The sequence below is a fragment of the Salmo trutta genome, chromosome 5 (assembly GCF_901001165.1).
Source record: "Salmo trutta chromosome 5, fSalTru1.1, whole genome shotgun sequence".
Classification (NCBI taxonomy): Eukaryota; Metazoa; Chordata; class Actinopteri; order Salmoniformes; family Salmonidae; genus Salmo; species Salmo trutta.
Window position 1 is genome coordinate 39,988,741 of NC_042961.1, and position 16,995 is coordinate 40,005,735.

Here is a 16,995-nt window from a genome sequence, read left to right on the forward strand (position 1 = left end):
ACTTTTAGAAATTTTTCCCAATAGAAACATGTAATCCAAATCTAGTGTCTGATCATTCTGTTTCAATTTTTTTGTGCGACATGCAATATGAGGTGAAGCAATTTTAACATTATCTACAGTACCAGTCAAAAGTTTGGACACACTTACTCATTCCAGGGTTTTTCTTTATTTTTATTATTTTCTACGTTGTAGAATAATACTGAAGACATCAAAACTATGAAATAACATATGGAATCATGTAGTAACCAAAAAAGTGTTAAACAAATCAAAATATATTTTATATTTGAGATTCTTCAAAGTAGCTACCCTTTGCCTTGATGACAGCTTTGCACACTCTTGGCATTCTCTCAACCAGCTTCATGAGGTAGTCACCTGGAATGCATTTCAAATAACAGGTGTGCCTTGTTAAAAGTAAATTTGTGGAATTACTTTCCTTAATGCGTTTGAGCCAATCAGTTGTGTTGTGACAAGGTAGGAGTGGTATACAGAAGATAGTCCTATTTGGTAAAATACCAAGTCCATATTATGGCAAGAACAGCTTAAATAAGCAAAGAGAAACGACAGTCCATCATTACTTTAAGACACAAAGGTCAGTCAAACCGGAAAATTTCAAGAACTTTGAAAGTTTCTTCAAGTGCAGTCGCAGAAACCATCAAGCGCTATGATGAAACTGGCTCTCATGAGGACTGCCACAGGAAAGGAAGACACAGAGGAGGATAAATTCATTAGAGTTGCCAGCCTCAGAAATTGCAGTCCAAAAAGATGCTTCACAGAGTTCAAGTAACAGACACATCTCAACATTAAGTGTTCAGTGGAGACTGCACGAATCAGGCCTTCATGGTCAAATTTCTGCAAAGACTGCTAAAGGACACCAATAAGAAAAAGAGACTTGCTTGGGCCAAGAAACATGACAATGGACATTAGACCGGTGGAAATCTGTCCTTTGGTCTGATGACTCCAAATTTGAGATTTTTGGTTACAATGTCTTTGTGAGACGCAGAGTAGGTGAACAGATGATCTCCGCATGTGAAGTTTCCATCGTGAAGCATGGAGGAGGAGGTGTGATGGTGTGAGGGTGCTTTGCTGGTGACACTGTCAGTGATTTATTTAGAATTCAAGGCACTTTTAACCAGCATGGCTACCACAGCATTCTGCAGCGATATGCCATCCCATCTGGTTTGCGCTTAGTGGGACTATCATTTGTTTTTCAACAGGAAAATTACCCAAAACGCACCTCCAGGCTGTGTAAGGGTTATTTGATGAAAAAGGAGAGGGATGGAGTGCTGCATGAGATGATGTGCCCGCCACAATCACCCGATCTCAACCCAATTGAGATGGTTTGGGATGAGTTGGACCACAGAGTGAAGGAAAAGCAGCCAACAAGTGCCCAGCATATGTGGGAACTCGTTCAAGACTGTTGAAAAAGCATTCTAGGTGAAGCTGGTTCAGAGAATGCCAAGAGGGTGCAAAGCTGTCATCAAGGCAAAGGGTGGCTTTGATGAATCTCAGTTTAAAATATATATATTTGTTTATAACACTTTTTTGGTTACTACATGATTCCATATGTGTTATTTTATAGTTTTGATATCTTCACTAATATTCTACAATGTGGAAAATAGTTAAAATAAAGGAAAACCATTGAATGAGTAGGCGTGTCCAAACCTGGTACTGTACATCAAACCATGATATAATAGGTCATTTGCACATGTGACCCAAGTGTTTTGGTGCTTTTCCATTGAGACTCACTCCCACATCATTGGGTCGCGATTCACCAATTTATGTTAAGCTCTAGTGTTGTTTCAATCAGGAGTTTGACATTACAGACTTGTGGCTTTACTATGGCTTTGACATTATGCCAGCTGAAAAGTACCCAGGGCCGTGCTTTGGCTCCTAGTAAGCAGGTACGCAGGAGCCATGGTCCAGTGAGACAAATGTGCCGGGCGGCCCGCTTTGATGAAAACAAACGTCTGCGTTTCGACTAAATCGTCAGTGGAAATTAGCCATTTGAGTTTATTTTATTTTTACAGGGACATTGCACATTAATCAACGTTTCAGTAAAAGTGCCGGTTTTAGCCAGCCGGCTAATTTTCAACCGCAGTCCCTGGGCAGGTTATTATTATTATTATTTGAGAAAGAGAAGGGTCTTGATTATTAATATAAAATTGGATTAGCTTTTCACTCAAACACATTCATTGCATATATAGAAAATCTAGTTATTTGAGACGGAAAACTAATGACCCGTTCTAAATATGTGTGATATCTGCATTTATGTGCATTTGTCAGAGAGAAAGATCCAGCTGCTGTGCTGGGACCCGGAAGTTTAGAATGAGGTCAGTGAGACAGAGGAAACACAATTCTACAGCTAAAATGGCGCAGGAGCAACAGCAGGAAACAACACAGGGAGAGATGGAGGGTGAGTGAAACAACATCAAAACGAAAGATGACAGAAATCTAACCGGCTTCGGCTATCAACGCATTGTTATTTATGGAGGTGTAATGTGATTGTTAGGCAATCTAGTGATAGCAGTTGAGGGACAAGTTGCTTGCATGAATATGAGAGGGCAATAGGGGAGGCCAAAGCATTCAAATCACACACAAAGAAACGCATTTTCGACCTGTAGTTTTTGGAGGATGAAGGTGATACCATTAAGCATTATCTGTGACATAATGTAGTATCTCATTCACCGTATATTTTTGCCGGATTTCAATTGGTTGTCAAATGTTTATTGACGCCATAACTAAAATAGGATAGTTGGCTAGCTTGCTAACTAATCAATTCAACCTAGTTGTTCCAAAAATATGGTCCGATGCCGACCACATGGTTGCACTTGCACCCCAAGTGAACCAGATTTAATACTGTTGATTACCAATGGTAGACGGATGTGTGATGACAGAATTTGCTTTAACTACATGCACGTTGTCATCAATTTCATGTTGTGGTATAAATTACGTAACCAGCAATTGTTATTAAAAAGTGTGATTTTGCAAATATGCTACCCATCGCTGTGTTTTGTTGACACAGCTACTACAATAACCATTATGTAATATAGCTAGTTCCAACGTTAAATTCAGAATTTGGGTAAACTTTTTTTTACAGCACCATTGCACTTCACTCTTTGTGAATGAACTGTCATGTTACTTGTTTAAAAACGTCTATGGTGTTTTCTTCTCTCCAGCGGGAGGAGTAAACTGCCTTGCTTATGATGAGGCCATTATGGCACAGCAGGACAGAATTCAGCAGGAGGTGAGAGATTTTACACTTGAATAAGCCTACATATTATCAATGCCAAGGTTTTGAATTAGACTGACATAAGTCGGCTGTGGAGAAGGTTCAACTGCACTAGAAATGCATACCTTTGCGTCACATGATTTTGATCACCCTGTGTTCTTGTTTTATATTGGTTTCTATAAATCTATGAATATGAAACGTCCGTGTGCTAACGTGTGTGTGTCTAGATCGCAACAAGCATCCTTTTAGTGTCAGACAGACAGGAGTTGTCAGTTTTGCAGAGAGAGTATGCCGCGGAAGACACCATTTATCAGCTCAAGATCAAGGTCAGTAAAACCACACAATTTTTCAATTACAGGATTTGAATCCGCATCACTTCATACTGGTTTAAGGCGAAAGGGTTCCTTACGATCACAAAACCAATGAAGGTTAGAAATGGTGACATAATTCTTGTATTTACTCTCTATATGTCCCTGTTTTTGTCCTTAGGATTTACACAAAAAATACTCATATATTCGTAAGACGCGACCAGACGGGAACTGTTTCTACAGAGCTTTTGGCTTTTCACATCTCGAATCACTGCTCGAAGACAGCAAAGAGCTGCAGAGGTAACATAACACTTCCGTAGTGCATTTAGCTCATTGATGGTCGGTAAAGCAGACTATGTAATACGATATGATTAGTGTTGCTGCATTAATAGGCATTAATAGGCACTGAATACTGATGCAATGTTTTATGTCTCTATAGGTTCAAAGCAGTGGCAGCAAAGAGCAAACTAGACCTGGTAAACCAGGGTTTCACTGAGTTCACCATTGAGGACTTCCACAATACTGTGAGTTGCTTCCCTCTTATTGTACACCACATGAACAACAGTGATAGCTCACACACATGACATACACTGAGCGTACAAAACATGATGAACACCTGTACTTTCCATGACATAGACTCACCCGGTGAAAGCTATGATCCCTTATTGATGTCACTTGTTAAATCCACTTCAATCAGTGTAGATGAAGGGGAGGAGACGAGTTAAAAAACATTTTTTTTATGCCTTGAGACAATTGAGACGTGCCATTGAGGGTGAATGGGCAAGACAAAATATTTAAGTGCCTTTGAACAGGGTATGGTAGTAGGTGCCAGGCACACCGGTTTGTGTGAAGAACTGCAACGCTGTTGGGTTTTTCACACAACAGTTTTCCGTGTGTGTCAATAATAATCCACCCAAAGGGCATCCAGCCAACTTCAAATCAAAGTTTATTTGTCACGTGCGCCGAATACAACAGGTTTAGACCTTACAGTGAAATGCTTACCTACAGGCTCTAACCAATAGTGCAAAAGAGGTATTAGGTGAACAATAGGTTAGTAAAGAAATAAAACAACAGTAAAAAGACAGGCTTTAAAAGTAGCGAGGCTACATACAGACAGTGGTTAGTCAGGCTGATTGAGGTAGTATGTACATGTAGATATGGTTAAAGTGACTATGCATATATGATTTACATTTACGTCATTTAGCAGACGCTCTTATCCAGAGCGACTTACAAATTGGTGCATTCACCTTATGATATCCAGTGGAACAACCACTTTACAATAGTACATCTTTTTTGGGGGGGTAGGGGGTGGGGGGGGTTAGAAGGATAACTTAATCCTATCCCAGGTATTCCTTAAAGAGGTGGGGTTTCAGGTGTCTCCGGAAGGTGGTGATTGACTCAGCTACTGCTACTCTCTGATGAACAGAGAGTAGCAGTAGCGTAAAAGAGGGGTTGGCGGGTGGTGGGGGGCGGGGGGCGGGGGGCAGGACTCAATGCAGATAGCCCGGTTAGCCAATGTGCGGGAGCACTGGTTGGTCAGCCTAATTGAGGTAGTATGTACATGAATGTATAGTTAAAGTGACTATGCATATATGATAACCAGAGAGTAGCAGCAGTGTAAAAAGATGTGTTGGGGGGGGGGGGGGGGGGGGGGGGGCAGGCAAACAATGCAAATAGTCTGGGTAGCCATTTGATTACCTGTTCAGGAGTCTTATGGCTTGGGGGTAAAAACGGTTGAGAAGCCTTTTTGTCCTAGACTTGGCACTCCGGTACCGCTTGCCATGTGGTAGTAGAGAGAACAGTCTATGACTGGGGTGGCTGGGGTCTTTGACAATTTTTAGGGCCTTCCTCTGACACCGCCTGGTGTAGAGGTCCTGGATGGCAGGCAGCTTAGCCCAGTGATGTACTGGGCCGTATGCAATACACTCTGTAGTGCCTTGCGGTCAGAGGCCGAGCAATTGCCGTACCAGGCAGTGATGCAACCAGTCAGGATAATCTCGATGTTGCAGCTGCAGAACATTTTGAGCATCTCAGGACCCATGCCAAATCTTTTTAGGTTCCTGAGAGGGAATAGGCTTTGTCGTACCCTCTTCACGACTGTCTTGTTGTGTTTGGACCGCTCTAGTTTGTTGTTGATGTGGACACCAAGGAACTTGAAGCTCTCAACCTGCTCCATTACAGCCCCGTCGATGAGAATGGGGGCTTGCTTGGTCCTCCTTTTCCTGTAGTCCACAATCATCTCCTTAGTCTTGGTTACGTTGAGGGATAGGTTGTTATTCTGGCACCACCCGGCCAGGTCTCTGACCTCCTCCCTAACTTGACACAACTGTGGGAAGCATTTGAGTCAACATGGGCTAGCATCCCAGTGGAACACTTTCAACACCTCGTAGAGTCCCCAAGGAATTGAGGCTGGTCTGGGGGCAACCTTGTCTCATAGATTAGACGTAACATAGTAAATGAAATCAGGGATACTCAATTAGTATGAAATGTTACGTTTGGTATGGTTACATAAGACGGGTTACTTGTACAAAAATAAAAGTTGGGTGGTTGGTCAGAGTGGATGGGTGGGCGCATAACGCGTAAGTCTAGCATCCCAAAGGTTGCATGTTTGAATCGCATCACGGACAACTTTAGCATTTTAGCAACTCTGGAACTACTACTTGCTATTTTTAGCTACTTTACAACTACTTAGCATGTTAGCTACCTTTAACCTTAACACTTTTAGCTAACAGTAACAAATTGGAATTTGTGTCATACATTTTGCAAATTCGTAACATATTGTACGAATTGCAATTTGTAACATACCATACAAAATGGATGATGGATATCCATAAATGAATACATACCATACGAAACATAACTAAGCATACTAAATAAAGTGTCACGGATTTGCGTACAGAATACAACGAAATGCCCAACTCAATATTCGGAAGATGTCTTAATGTTTTGTACACTTTTTGTATACAGTGCATTCGGAAAGTATTCAGACCCCTTGACTTTTCCACATTTTGTTACATTACAGCCTTATTCTAAAATTGATTAAATAGTTTTTTCCACATTTTGTTACATTACAGCCTTATTCTAAAATGGATTAAATAGTTTTTTCCACATTTTGTTACATTACAGCCTTATTCTAAAATGGATTAAATAGTTTTTTCCCCTCATCAATCTACACACAATACCATATAATGTACCTGTACACAGCCCATCTGTAAATAGCACACCCAACTACTTCATCCCCATATTGTTATTTATTTTATTTTTTTGCACCCCAGTATCTCTACTTGCACATTATCATCTGCACATCTATCACTCCAGGGTTAATGCTAAATTGTAATTATTTTGCCTCGATGGCCTATTTATTCCCTTACCTCCCTAATCTTACTACATTTGCACACAATGTACATAGACTTTTTCTATTGTGTTAATGACCGTACATTTGTTTATGTGTAACTCTGTTGTTTTTGTCGCACTGCTTTGCTCTATCTTGGCCAGGTCGCAGTTGTAAATGACAACTTGTTCTCGACTGGCCTACCTGGTTAAAAAATAAAGGTGAAATAACATTTTTAACAAATAATGACACAGCAGAACAGGTTTCTAGAAATGTTTGCAAATGTATTAAAAATAAAAAACTATCACATTCACATAAGTATTCAGACCCTTTACTCAGTACTTTGTTGAAGCACCTTTGGCAGCGATTACAGCTTTGAATCTTATTGGGTATGACACTACAAGCTTGTCACACCTGTATTTGGGGAGTTTGTCCCATTCTCTGTAAATTCACTGAAGCTCTGTCAGGTTGGATGGTGAGCGTCAATGCACAGATATTTTTAAGTCTCTCCAGAAATGTTCGATTGGGTTCAAGTCTGGGCTCTGGCTGGGCCACTCAAAGACATTCAGAGACTTGTCCCAAAGCCACTCCAGTGTTGTGTGCTTAGGGTCGCTGTCCTGTTGGAAGGTGAACCGTCACCCCAGTCTGAGCTCCTAAGTGCTCTGGAGCAGTTTTTCATCAAGGATCTCTCTGTACTTTGCTCTGTTCATCTTTCCCTTGATCCTGACTAGTCTTCCAGTCCTTGCCGCTGAAAAACATCCCCACAGCATGATGCTGACACCGTGCTTCACCGTAGGGATGGTGCCAGGTTTTCTCCCGAAGTGATGCTTAGCATTCAGGCCAAAGAGTTCAATCTAGGTTTGTAGTGGGAAAATTACATTTAGACATACTATGCTGTTTTCACTCAGAGAATTGTCCATTGTTATATGCTAGTGTTTTTTTGTTTTTTTGCTGGTGCAGGCTTGTCTTGTGACTTAGTGATAAGTCTGGGCGTACTACAGTCGCACCCGGCTCTTATCTGTATGTGACATCCCGTTTGTACTATCTGTAGGAACTCATCTGTGTGGAAACTTGCAGGACGGAGCAGAAGACTTGTGTGAGCTGTGGTAATGTCAGCTATCTTAATTTTTATTTTATTTCACCTTTATTTAACCAGGTAGGCAAGTTGAGAACAAGTTGTCATTTACAATTGCGACCTGGCCAAGATAAAGCAAAGCAGTTCGACAACATACAAAAACACAGAGTTACACATGGAGTAAAACAACATACAATCAATGATACAGTAGAAAAATAAGACTATATACAATGTGAGCAAATGATGTGAGAAGGGAGGTAAAGGCAAAAAAGGCCATGGTGGCAGAGTCTGCATAGACAAGCTAAATGCCTTATATACACTATGTTCCCCACCCCTGTTTGCTCACCTCTGCTAACTGACACATATACACAGAGGTTGGACTTTTCTATAAAAGTTGAGAGCCAACTCTGTTCGTTGGGCTCTTAACTCTGCACTGTTGCGTGAATTGTTAACGGCTCAATTTTTGCAAAACTTATAATAAAGTTGCTGTTTGAGGAATCTATAGTCTCTCTCAACCACCGGTTTTATCAGACCAGAGAATCTTGTTTCTCATGGTCTGAGAGTCCTTTAGATGCCTTTTGGTGGGCTCTCGTGGCTTGGTTTTTGCTCTGACATGTACTGTCAGCTGTGGGACCTTATATAGTCAGGTGTGTGCTGTTGTGGAAATTCACCACCATGTCGTGGAAATTACCACCAGGGACACTTAAGTCAATCTTAAATGAATCATCCTTTATTATCAATGCGCTGGAGAGGTTCCAACCAATTCAATGCACCATAGTACAATGTCAATCAGGAGCTCTGCTGGGGAAGTCCCAGAGGTTGTCTTATTTACGGCTATTCACAGACAAGTTATAGACAAGTTATATTTGCATGATTTAGCATAATTAATTCATCATTAACGTTTTTGTTTCATTCGTGTGACCGACCCATACTGGTTCATAACATGTGACAGACCAATACCTCACGAGGCTTATTCTCTAGAAAAGCACATGAATAGAACACAGAAATGTGTTATTAGGAAAGCACAAACATTACAATTTTCAAGCACAGTGCCTTTCCAAATCATGTCCAATCGTTTGAATTTACCACAGGTCGACTCCAATCAGGTTGTGGAAACATCGCAAGGATGATCAATGGAAACAGGATGCACCTAAGCTCAATTTCGATTCCTATAGCAAAGGGTCTGAATACTTATGTAAATAAGTTATTTCTGTTTTTTATTTTTAATACGTTTGCGAAAATGTCTAAAAACCTTTTTCCGCTTTGTCGTTGTGGGTAGATTGATGAGGGGATTTCTTTTTTTTAATCAATTTTAGAATAAGGCTGTAATGTAACAAAATGTGGAAATAAGGAAAGGGTCTGAATACTTTCTAGATGCACTGTACTGAACATGTTAACAACTTTTAAGTCACTTGATGTAAAAGCATCACCAAACTGAACATTATTGTTTATTCTTCCCCTAGTTCATGGACCTGTTAGAGCTGTGTGAGAAGCAGCCAGGACTCAGTGAGCTGCTGGGCTCCTTCAGAGATCAGAGCGTGTCAGACTACATCGTGGTGTACCTGCGGTTGCTCACTTCAGGCTACCTGCAGAGGGAGCACGGTTTCTTCCAGCACTTCATCGAGGGGGGACGCTCTGTCAGGGAGTTCTGTCAGCAGGTGGGTTCCTTATTATGGAACATCAGAGAATAAGGGAGATATACAGTGCCTTCAGAAAGTATTCATACCCCTTGACTTTTTCCACATTTTTGTTGTTAAAGCCTGAATTAAAAATGGATTATATACACACCAGTAGCCCATAATGACAAAGTGATAACATGTATTTAGCAAATTTATTATAAAATTAAATACAGAAGTATCTAATTTACATAGAGTACCAGTCAAAAGTTTGGACACCTACTTATTCAAAGGTTTTCTTTATTTGTAATATTTTCTACATTGTAGAATAATAGTGAAGACGTCAGAACTATGAAATAACACATATGGAATCGTGTAGTAACCAAAAGTGTTAAACAAATCAAAATATATTTTATATTTGAGATTCTTTAAAGTAGCCACCCTTTGCCTTCATGACAGCTTTGCACACTCTTAGCACTCTCTCAACTAGCTTCATCTGGAATGCTTTTTCAACAGTCTTGAAGGATTTCCCACATATGCTGGGCACTTGTTGGCTGCTTTTCCTTCACTCTGCGGTCCAACTCATCCTAAACCATCTCAATTGGGTTGAGGTCGGGTGATTTGTGTAGGCCAGGTCATCTGATGAGCACTCCATCACTCTTCTTGCTTAAATAACCCTTACACAGCCTGGAGGTGTATTGGGTCATTGTCCTGTTGAAAAACAAATGATAGTCTCACTAAGCGTAAACCAGATGGGATGGTGTATCGCTGTGGTAGCCATGCTAGTTAAGTGTGCATTGAATTCTAAATAAATCACACCACCTTCTCCATGCTTCACGGTGGTAACCACACATGCGGAGATCATCCGTTCACCTACTCTGCATCTCACAAAGACACGGCGGTTGGGTCATCAGACCAAACAACAGGTTTCCACCGGTCTAATGTCCATTGCTTGTGTTTCTTGGCCCAAGCCAGTCTCTTCTTCTTTTTGGTGAACTTTTAGTAGTGGTTTCTTTGTAGAAATTTAACCATGAATGCCTGATTCACGCAGTAACTCTAAAGAACTTATTCTCTGCAGCAGAAGTAACTCTGGGTCTTCCTTTCCTGTGGCGGTCCTCATGAGAGACAGTTTCATCATAGTGCTTGATGGTTTTTTCGATTGCACTTGAAGAAACTTTCAAAGTTTACATTTTTTTTCTCCTGATTGTCTTAAAGTAACAGACTGTAGTTTCTTTGCTTATTTGAACTGTTCTTGACAAACAGTTGATGTCGGAAGTTTACATACACTGAGGTTGGAGTCATTAACAGTAGTTTTTCAACCACTCCCCAAATGTCTTGTTAACAAACTAGTTTTTGCAAGTCAGTTAGGACATCAACTTTGTACGTACCTGACACAAGTAATTTTTCCAGCAATTGTTTAGACAGATTATTTCACTGTATCACAATTCTAGTGGGTCAGAAGCTTACAAACACTAAGTTGACTGTGCCTTTAAACAGCTTGGGAAATTCCTGAAAATGATGTCATGGCTTTAGAAGCTTCTGATAGGCTAATTGACATCATTTGAGTCAATTGGAGGTGTAACTGTGGATGTATTTCAAGGCCTACCTTCAAACTCAGTGCCTCTTTGCTTGACATCATGGGAAAATCAAAAGAAATCAGCCAAGACCTCAGAAAAACAATTGTAGACCTCCACAAGTCTGGTTCATCCTTGGGAGCAATTTCCAAACGCCTGAAGGTACCATGTTCATCTGTACAAACAATAGTACGCAAGTATAAACACCATGGGACCACGCAGCCGTCATGCCGCTCAGGAAGGAGACGCGTTCTGTCTCTAAGAGATGAATGTACTTTGCGAAAAGTGCAAATCAATCCCAGAACAACAGCAAAGGACCTTGTGAAAATGCTGGAGGAAACAGGTACCAAGTATCTATATCCACAGTAAAACAAGTCCTATATCGACTTAACCTGAAAGGCCGCTCAGCAAAGAAGAAGCCACTGCTCCAAAACCACCATTAAAAAAAAGCCAGACTACGGTTTGCAACTGCACATGGGGACAAAGATTGTACTTTTTGGAGAAATGTCCTCTGGTCTGATGAAACAAAAATAGAACTGTTTGGCCATAATGACCATCATTATGTTTGGAGGAAAAAGGGGGACGCTTGCAAGCCGAAGAACACCATCCCAACCGTGAAGCACGGGGGTGGCAGCATCATGTTGTGGGGGTGCTTTGCTGCAGGAGGGACTGGTACACTTCACAAAAAAGATGGCATCATGAGGCAGGAAAATTATGGGGATATATTGAAGCAACATCTCAAGACATCAGTCAGGAAGTTAAAGCTTGGTCACAATGGGTCTTCCAAATGGACAATGACCCCAAGCATACTTCCAAAGTTGTGGCAAAATGGCTTAAGGACAACAACAGTCAAGGTATTGATGTGGCCATCACAAAGCCCAGACCTCAATCCCATAGAAAATTTTAGGGCAAAACTGAAAAAGTGTGTGCGAGCAAGGAGACCTACAAACCTGACTTATTTACACCAGCTCTGTCAGGAGGAATGGGCCAAAATTCATCCAACTTGTTGTGGAAGGCTACCCTAAACATTTGACCCAAGTTAAACAATTTAAAGGCAACGCTACCAAATACTAATTGAGTGTATGTAAACTTCTGACCCACTGGGAATGTGATGAAAGAAATAAAAGCTGAAATAAATAGTTCTCTCTACTATTATTCTGACATCTGACCTTAGACAGGGAGTTTTTACTACGATTAAATGTTAGGAATTGTGAAACATAGTTTAAATGTATTTGGCTTAGGTGTATGTAATCTTCCGACTTCAACTGTATGTACTTGGGGTTTTACCAAATTGATATCTCCTGTATACCACCCCTACCTTGTCACAACACAACTGATTGGCTCAAATGCATTAAGAAGGAAAGAAATTCCACAAATTAACTTTTAACAAGGCACACCTGTTAATTGAAATGCATTCCAGGTGACTATGTCTTGAAGCTGGTTGAGAGAATGCCAGGAGTGTGCAAAGCTGTCATCAAGGCAAAGGGTGGCTACTTTGAAGAATCTCAAATATGAAATATATTTTGATTTGTTTAACACTTTTTATTTTTTTGGTTACTATATTATATCATGTGTTATTTCATAGTTTTGATGTCTTCAGTATTATTCTACAATGTAGAAAAGGAATAGGTGTGTCCAAACTTTACTGATACTGTAAGTGTTCACATCCCTGAGTCAACGTATGTTCGAATCACCTTTTGCAGCGATTACAGCTGTAAAAGGTGAGTCTTTCTGGTTAATTCTCTAAGAGCTTTGCGCACCTGGATTGCACAATATTTGCATATTATTATTTTTAAAGTTCCTCGAGCTCTGTCAAGTTGGTTGTTGTTCATTGCTAGACAGCAATTTTCAAGTCTTGCCATACATTTTCAAGCAGATTTAAGTCAAAAGTGTAACTAGGCCATTCGGGAACATTAAATGTTTTCTTTGTAACCAGTTTATATTTGGCCTTGTGTTTTAGGCTATTGTCCTGCTGAAAGGTCAATTTGTCTCCTAGGGTCTGTTGGAAAGCAGACTAAACCAGGTTTTCCTCTAGGATTTTACCTGTGCTTAACTCTATTCTGTTTTTATCCCCCAAAAATCCTAGTCCTTGCCAATGACAAGCATACCCATAACATGATGAAGCCACCACCATGCTTGAAAATATGAAGTAGTACTCAGCAATGTTGTGTTGGATTTTACCCAAACATAACACTTTGTATTTAAGACATAAAGCTTAATTTCTTTGCCGAACATCTTCAGTTTTACTTTATTGCCTTATTGCAAACAGGATGCATGTTTAGGAATATTTGTATTATTTACAGGCTTCTTTCTTTTCACTCTGCCATTTAGGTTAGTATTGTGAAGTAACTACAATGTTGTTGATCCATCATCAGTTTTCTCCTATGACAGCCATTAAACTCTGTTTTAACTATTGGCCTCATGGTGAAAATCCCTGGGCGGTTTCCTTCCTCTCCGGCAACTGAGTTAGGAAGGACACCTGTATCTTTGTATTGACTGGGTGTATTGATACACTCTCAAAAGTGTAATTAATAACTTCACCATGCTCAAAGGGATATTCAATGTCTGCTTTTTTTTTTAAACTCCTCTACCAATAGGTGCCCTTCTTTGTGAGGCATTGGAAAACCTTTGTGGTTGAATCTGTTTGAAATTCACTGATCGACTTAGGGACCTTACAATTATCTGTATGTGTGGGGTACAGAGATGAGGTAGTCAATTCAAAAATCATGTTAAACACTGTTGCACACTTTTGTGACTTAAGAACATTTTTACTCCTGAACGTATTTAGGTTAGCCATAACAAAGGGGTTGAATACTTATTGACTCAAGACATTTCAGCTTTTCATATTTTATTAATTAGCCAACAGTTCTAAAAACATAATTCCACTTTGACATATGTTATTATGTGTAAGCCAGTGACATATCCATTTTAAATTCAGGCTGTAACACAACAAAAAGTTGAGGGGTGTGAATACTTTCTGAAGGCACTGTATTGCTGAGGATGTTAAAGGCAATAAGCTAGCGCTCAAGTTGCCTGGAAACCCGACGTTGAATTGCATTAAATTCTACGTTGGGAAGAAATTAGCATTTTGAATCAGGAAAGTTTTCTCTCTCAAGCCAGAATGTTGAATAAAATGATATTTTCACTTACTTTACCGGTTGTCCGTGCGGTTGGTCCTTTTGGCTGTAGGAGTGTGAGACTATATCCACAAGAAAGTATAATTGCATAAACTTTTCAATGCGCTGGTAGTGTGTTCAGATTTCTATCACCGGAAGCAATTATACTTTCCTGTGGATATATTGTCTCATTCCTACTGCCAAAAGGACCAACTAGTACTTTTTCTTGCATATGTACATTCCAGTATCATCCAGAATTGCATAACAAGTCCCCAAACTCAAACACTTTTTGTTTGTCCTCTGTGTGTTTACTATCAGGAGGTGGAGCCCATGTCTAAAGAAAGTGATCATATCCACATCATCGCCTTGGCCCAGGCCCTGAACGTGTCCATCCTAGTGGAGTATATGGACCGGGGTGAGGGGGGCACTGTCAACCACCACGTCTTTCCTGAAGGCAGCGAGCCTCGTGTCTTCCTCCTCTATAGACCCGGCCACTACGACATCTTGTACAAATAACTACCTGCTATTTAGAAAATCTCCCCCCCCCCAAATGTCCTTTCCTACTGCTGTAGTGGCAGTGGAAAAATACTTCACCCGCCACACTGATGCATACATGTGTGTTTGAAGATTACACTGTTTTTTTTCTTCTCAAATACCAATCACATTATACAGCCCCCTTCTCCCTCCCCTTCACTCAATATATTCCCTTCATCACAGAACAGTGAATTAATAAAACAAAATATTTACAAAAAAAATAGCAGTGGCTCCAGATGTTTAGAGTTGTACAGTTTTTATTTTGTGGTTGTAAATGTTATCAACTTGAATTTTTTTTGTTGGATTATTTTCCTTTGTTACACTGCGTTTTATTAAAGGTATTTACATCTTATTTGATTTGTATGTAAATGTCTTGTTTGTGCCGCTCTTCTGGTATCTACATTTCAACTGGCATAACAGCAATATGCAATGCAGTATTTACATGCTTGCGTGAATGTAAAGTTATTGTGTCTGTACATGTCTTGAATTTGGGTTGCTTATCTTTCATACAAAGGAAAACCGTGAAATGCTTCTACTGTTATTCCGCATACTTGTTTACATTGACGCATGCTCAGTTGCCCTCCACTGCGCACACAGCAGGTAGCTTGCTGTTCTCAGCAGTGCGTGCGTGAGGGAGGATTTTAAGGAGAGATACAAATCATGGCGCTGATTTTAAACATCCTGTCGCCAAGGAGGCTAGGGAAGTTAATTACAAACACACGTGTAAGGCACCACTCCAGTCTAACAAGTATGTCTCAATTTATTGGTGTCTTGTAAAATGAGTTGATGCAAACTAGAAGCTAACGCATAGCTTTTCATGCTAGCTAGCTAACAGTTGACCTCTATGGCTGCAAGCTAACTAGCTAGCTTATTTGCTATATACAGCTAGACAGTGGCTTGCTCTCTATTGATTCATTCATTTGGGGTGGCAGGTAGTCTAGTGCGTTGGGCCAGTAACCGAAAGGTTGCTGGGTCGAATCCCTGAGCTGACAAGGTAAAAATCTGTTCTGCCCCGGAACAAGGCAGTTAACCCACTGTTCCCCGGTAGGCCGTCATTGTAAACAAAAATGTGTTCTTAACTGACTTGCCTAGTTAAATACAGGTTAAATTCAAAGGCATTTCTGTTTGCAAATACTCCCGTTCACTGATGAAATGTAATTTGGGCACAGGCTGGTCAAATTAGCTTGTTTGTGCTAATCTCCACAGCTAAGTTTTAGTTAGCTACCATAGTTAGTCAGCTCGATACTAACGTTTGCACATTTTAGGCGCTCTCATTTGTTCTATGAAATGTTATTTTAAGGAAACCCATAAACATGAACTGACAAAAATATAATACCGCTAGTATGTATTTTTTTTCTCTTCCTGACATTCACCCTTGTTTGTCCCTACTTCTGTAGCTGAACTTATCAACAACATGGACAAGAAAGCAACATGGGACCGGTTCTACACAGAAAACAGCAAGGCAACCAACTTCAAGAATTTTGAGTGGTTCTTTGGTTTCGACGCAATCCGGGACTTCATCTTGCCCATGCTGCATTCACAGCCCAACTCTGATGCCCTACATGTTCTGGACATGGGCTGTGGTACCTCTGCCCTAGGACCCTGCATATACAGATACTCTCCCTGGCCAGTGCAGGTGACCTGCGCTGACATCTCCGCTATTGCTGTGCGCCTTATGCAGGAACACACAGAAACCAAAGCCCTGCAACCTCAGAACACTTCCTCTAAGCTGGACTTCTTAGAACTGGACTGCACTCATCTCCACAAACACTTTGGTCCTGAGAGCCTAGACCTAATTCTAGACAAGGGCACCATGGATGCCTTGCTAAGGTCGAGGGAAGGTGGCGCCAAGGCCAGCCAGGTGCTTAAGCAGTGCCTCAAGGTGTTGAGGGACTCTGGGTCTCTCTTTCAGTTCTCAGATGAGGACCCTGATGCCAGGATGTTGTGGCTGGAGAAAGAGGGCCGGGAGCCGGGCGTGATGGTTGCCGACGTGGGGGTGCAGGAGGTGGGGGAGCTAAGGGGAGTAACTTATTACTGCTACCAAGTTACAGCTCGTCCTATAACACAGTAGATTGTTTTTGTATCGCTGCGTTGCTCCATAATGCACCAGAGTCAGGGAGTGAACATGTTTTTGACATGCATGAGATGCGACTGTAATAAATAATTAATTTCTTGATACAACTGACCAACTTATCTAGACAAAAGATGTATA

At 40.7% G+C, this 16,995-nt stretch overlaps 2 protein-coding genes across 4 annotated transcripts; both read left to right on the top strand.

Moving 5' to 3' along the window:
• The first annotated feature begins 2,310 nt into the window (after nt 1–2,310).
• On the top strand, nt 2,311–15,135 carry LOC115194147 (ubiquitin thioesterase OTUB1). Its single transcript, XM_029753581.1, has 7 exons — nt 2,311–2,413; nt 3,177–3,244; nt 3,457–3,555; nt 3,719–3,837; nt 3,977–4,061; nt 9,407–9,601; nt 14,568–15,135. The coding sequence occupies exons 1-7, from the start codon at nt 2,326–2,328 to the stop codon at nt 14,763–14,765; spliced, it is 852 nt and encodes a 283-aa protein (XP_029609441.1). The 5' UTR covers nt 2,311–2,325; the 3' UTR covers nt 14,766–15,135.
• A 95-nt stretch (nt 15,136–15,230) lies between these two features.
• Nucleotides 15,231–16,976, top strand: cskmt (citrate synthase lysine methyltransferase). 3 transcript variants are annotated; one of them, XM_029753582.1, is made up of 2 exons: nt 15,231–15,531; nt 16,181–16,976. In XM_029753582.1, the coding sequence occupies exons 1-2, from the start codon at nt 15,444–15,446 to the stop codon at nt 16,852–16,854; spliced, it is 762 nt and encodes a 253-aa protein (XP_029609442.1). In that variant the 5' UTR covers nt 15,231–15,443; the 3' UTR covers nt 16,855–16,976. The 3 variants fall into 3 exon arrangements, with proteins under 3 accessions (XP_029609442.1, XP_029609443.1, XP_029609444.1); XM_029753583.1 differs by having other exon boundaries at nt 15,231–15,506; XM_029753584.1 differs by lacking the exon at nt 15,231–15,531 and adding an exon at nt 15,554–15,777.
• The last annotated feature ends 19 nt before the right edge of the window (nt 16,977–16,995 follow it).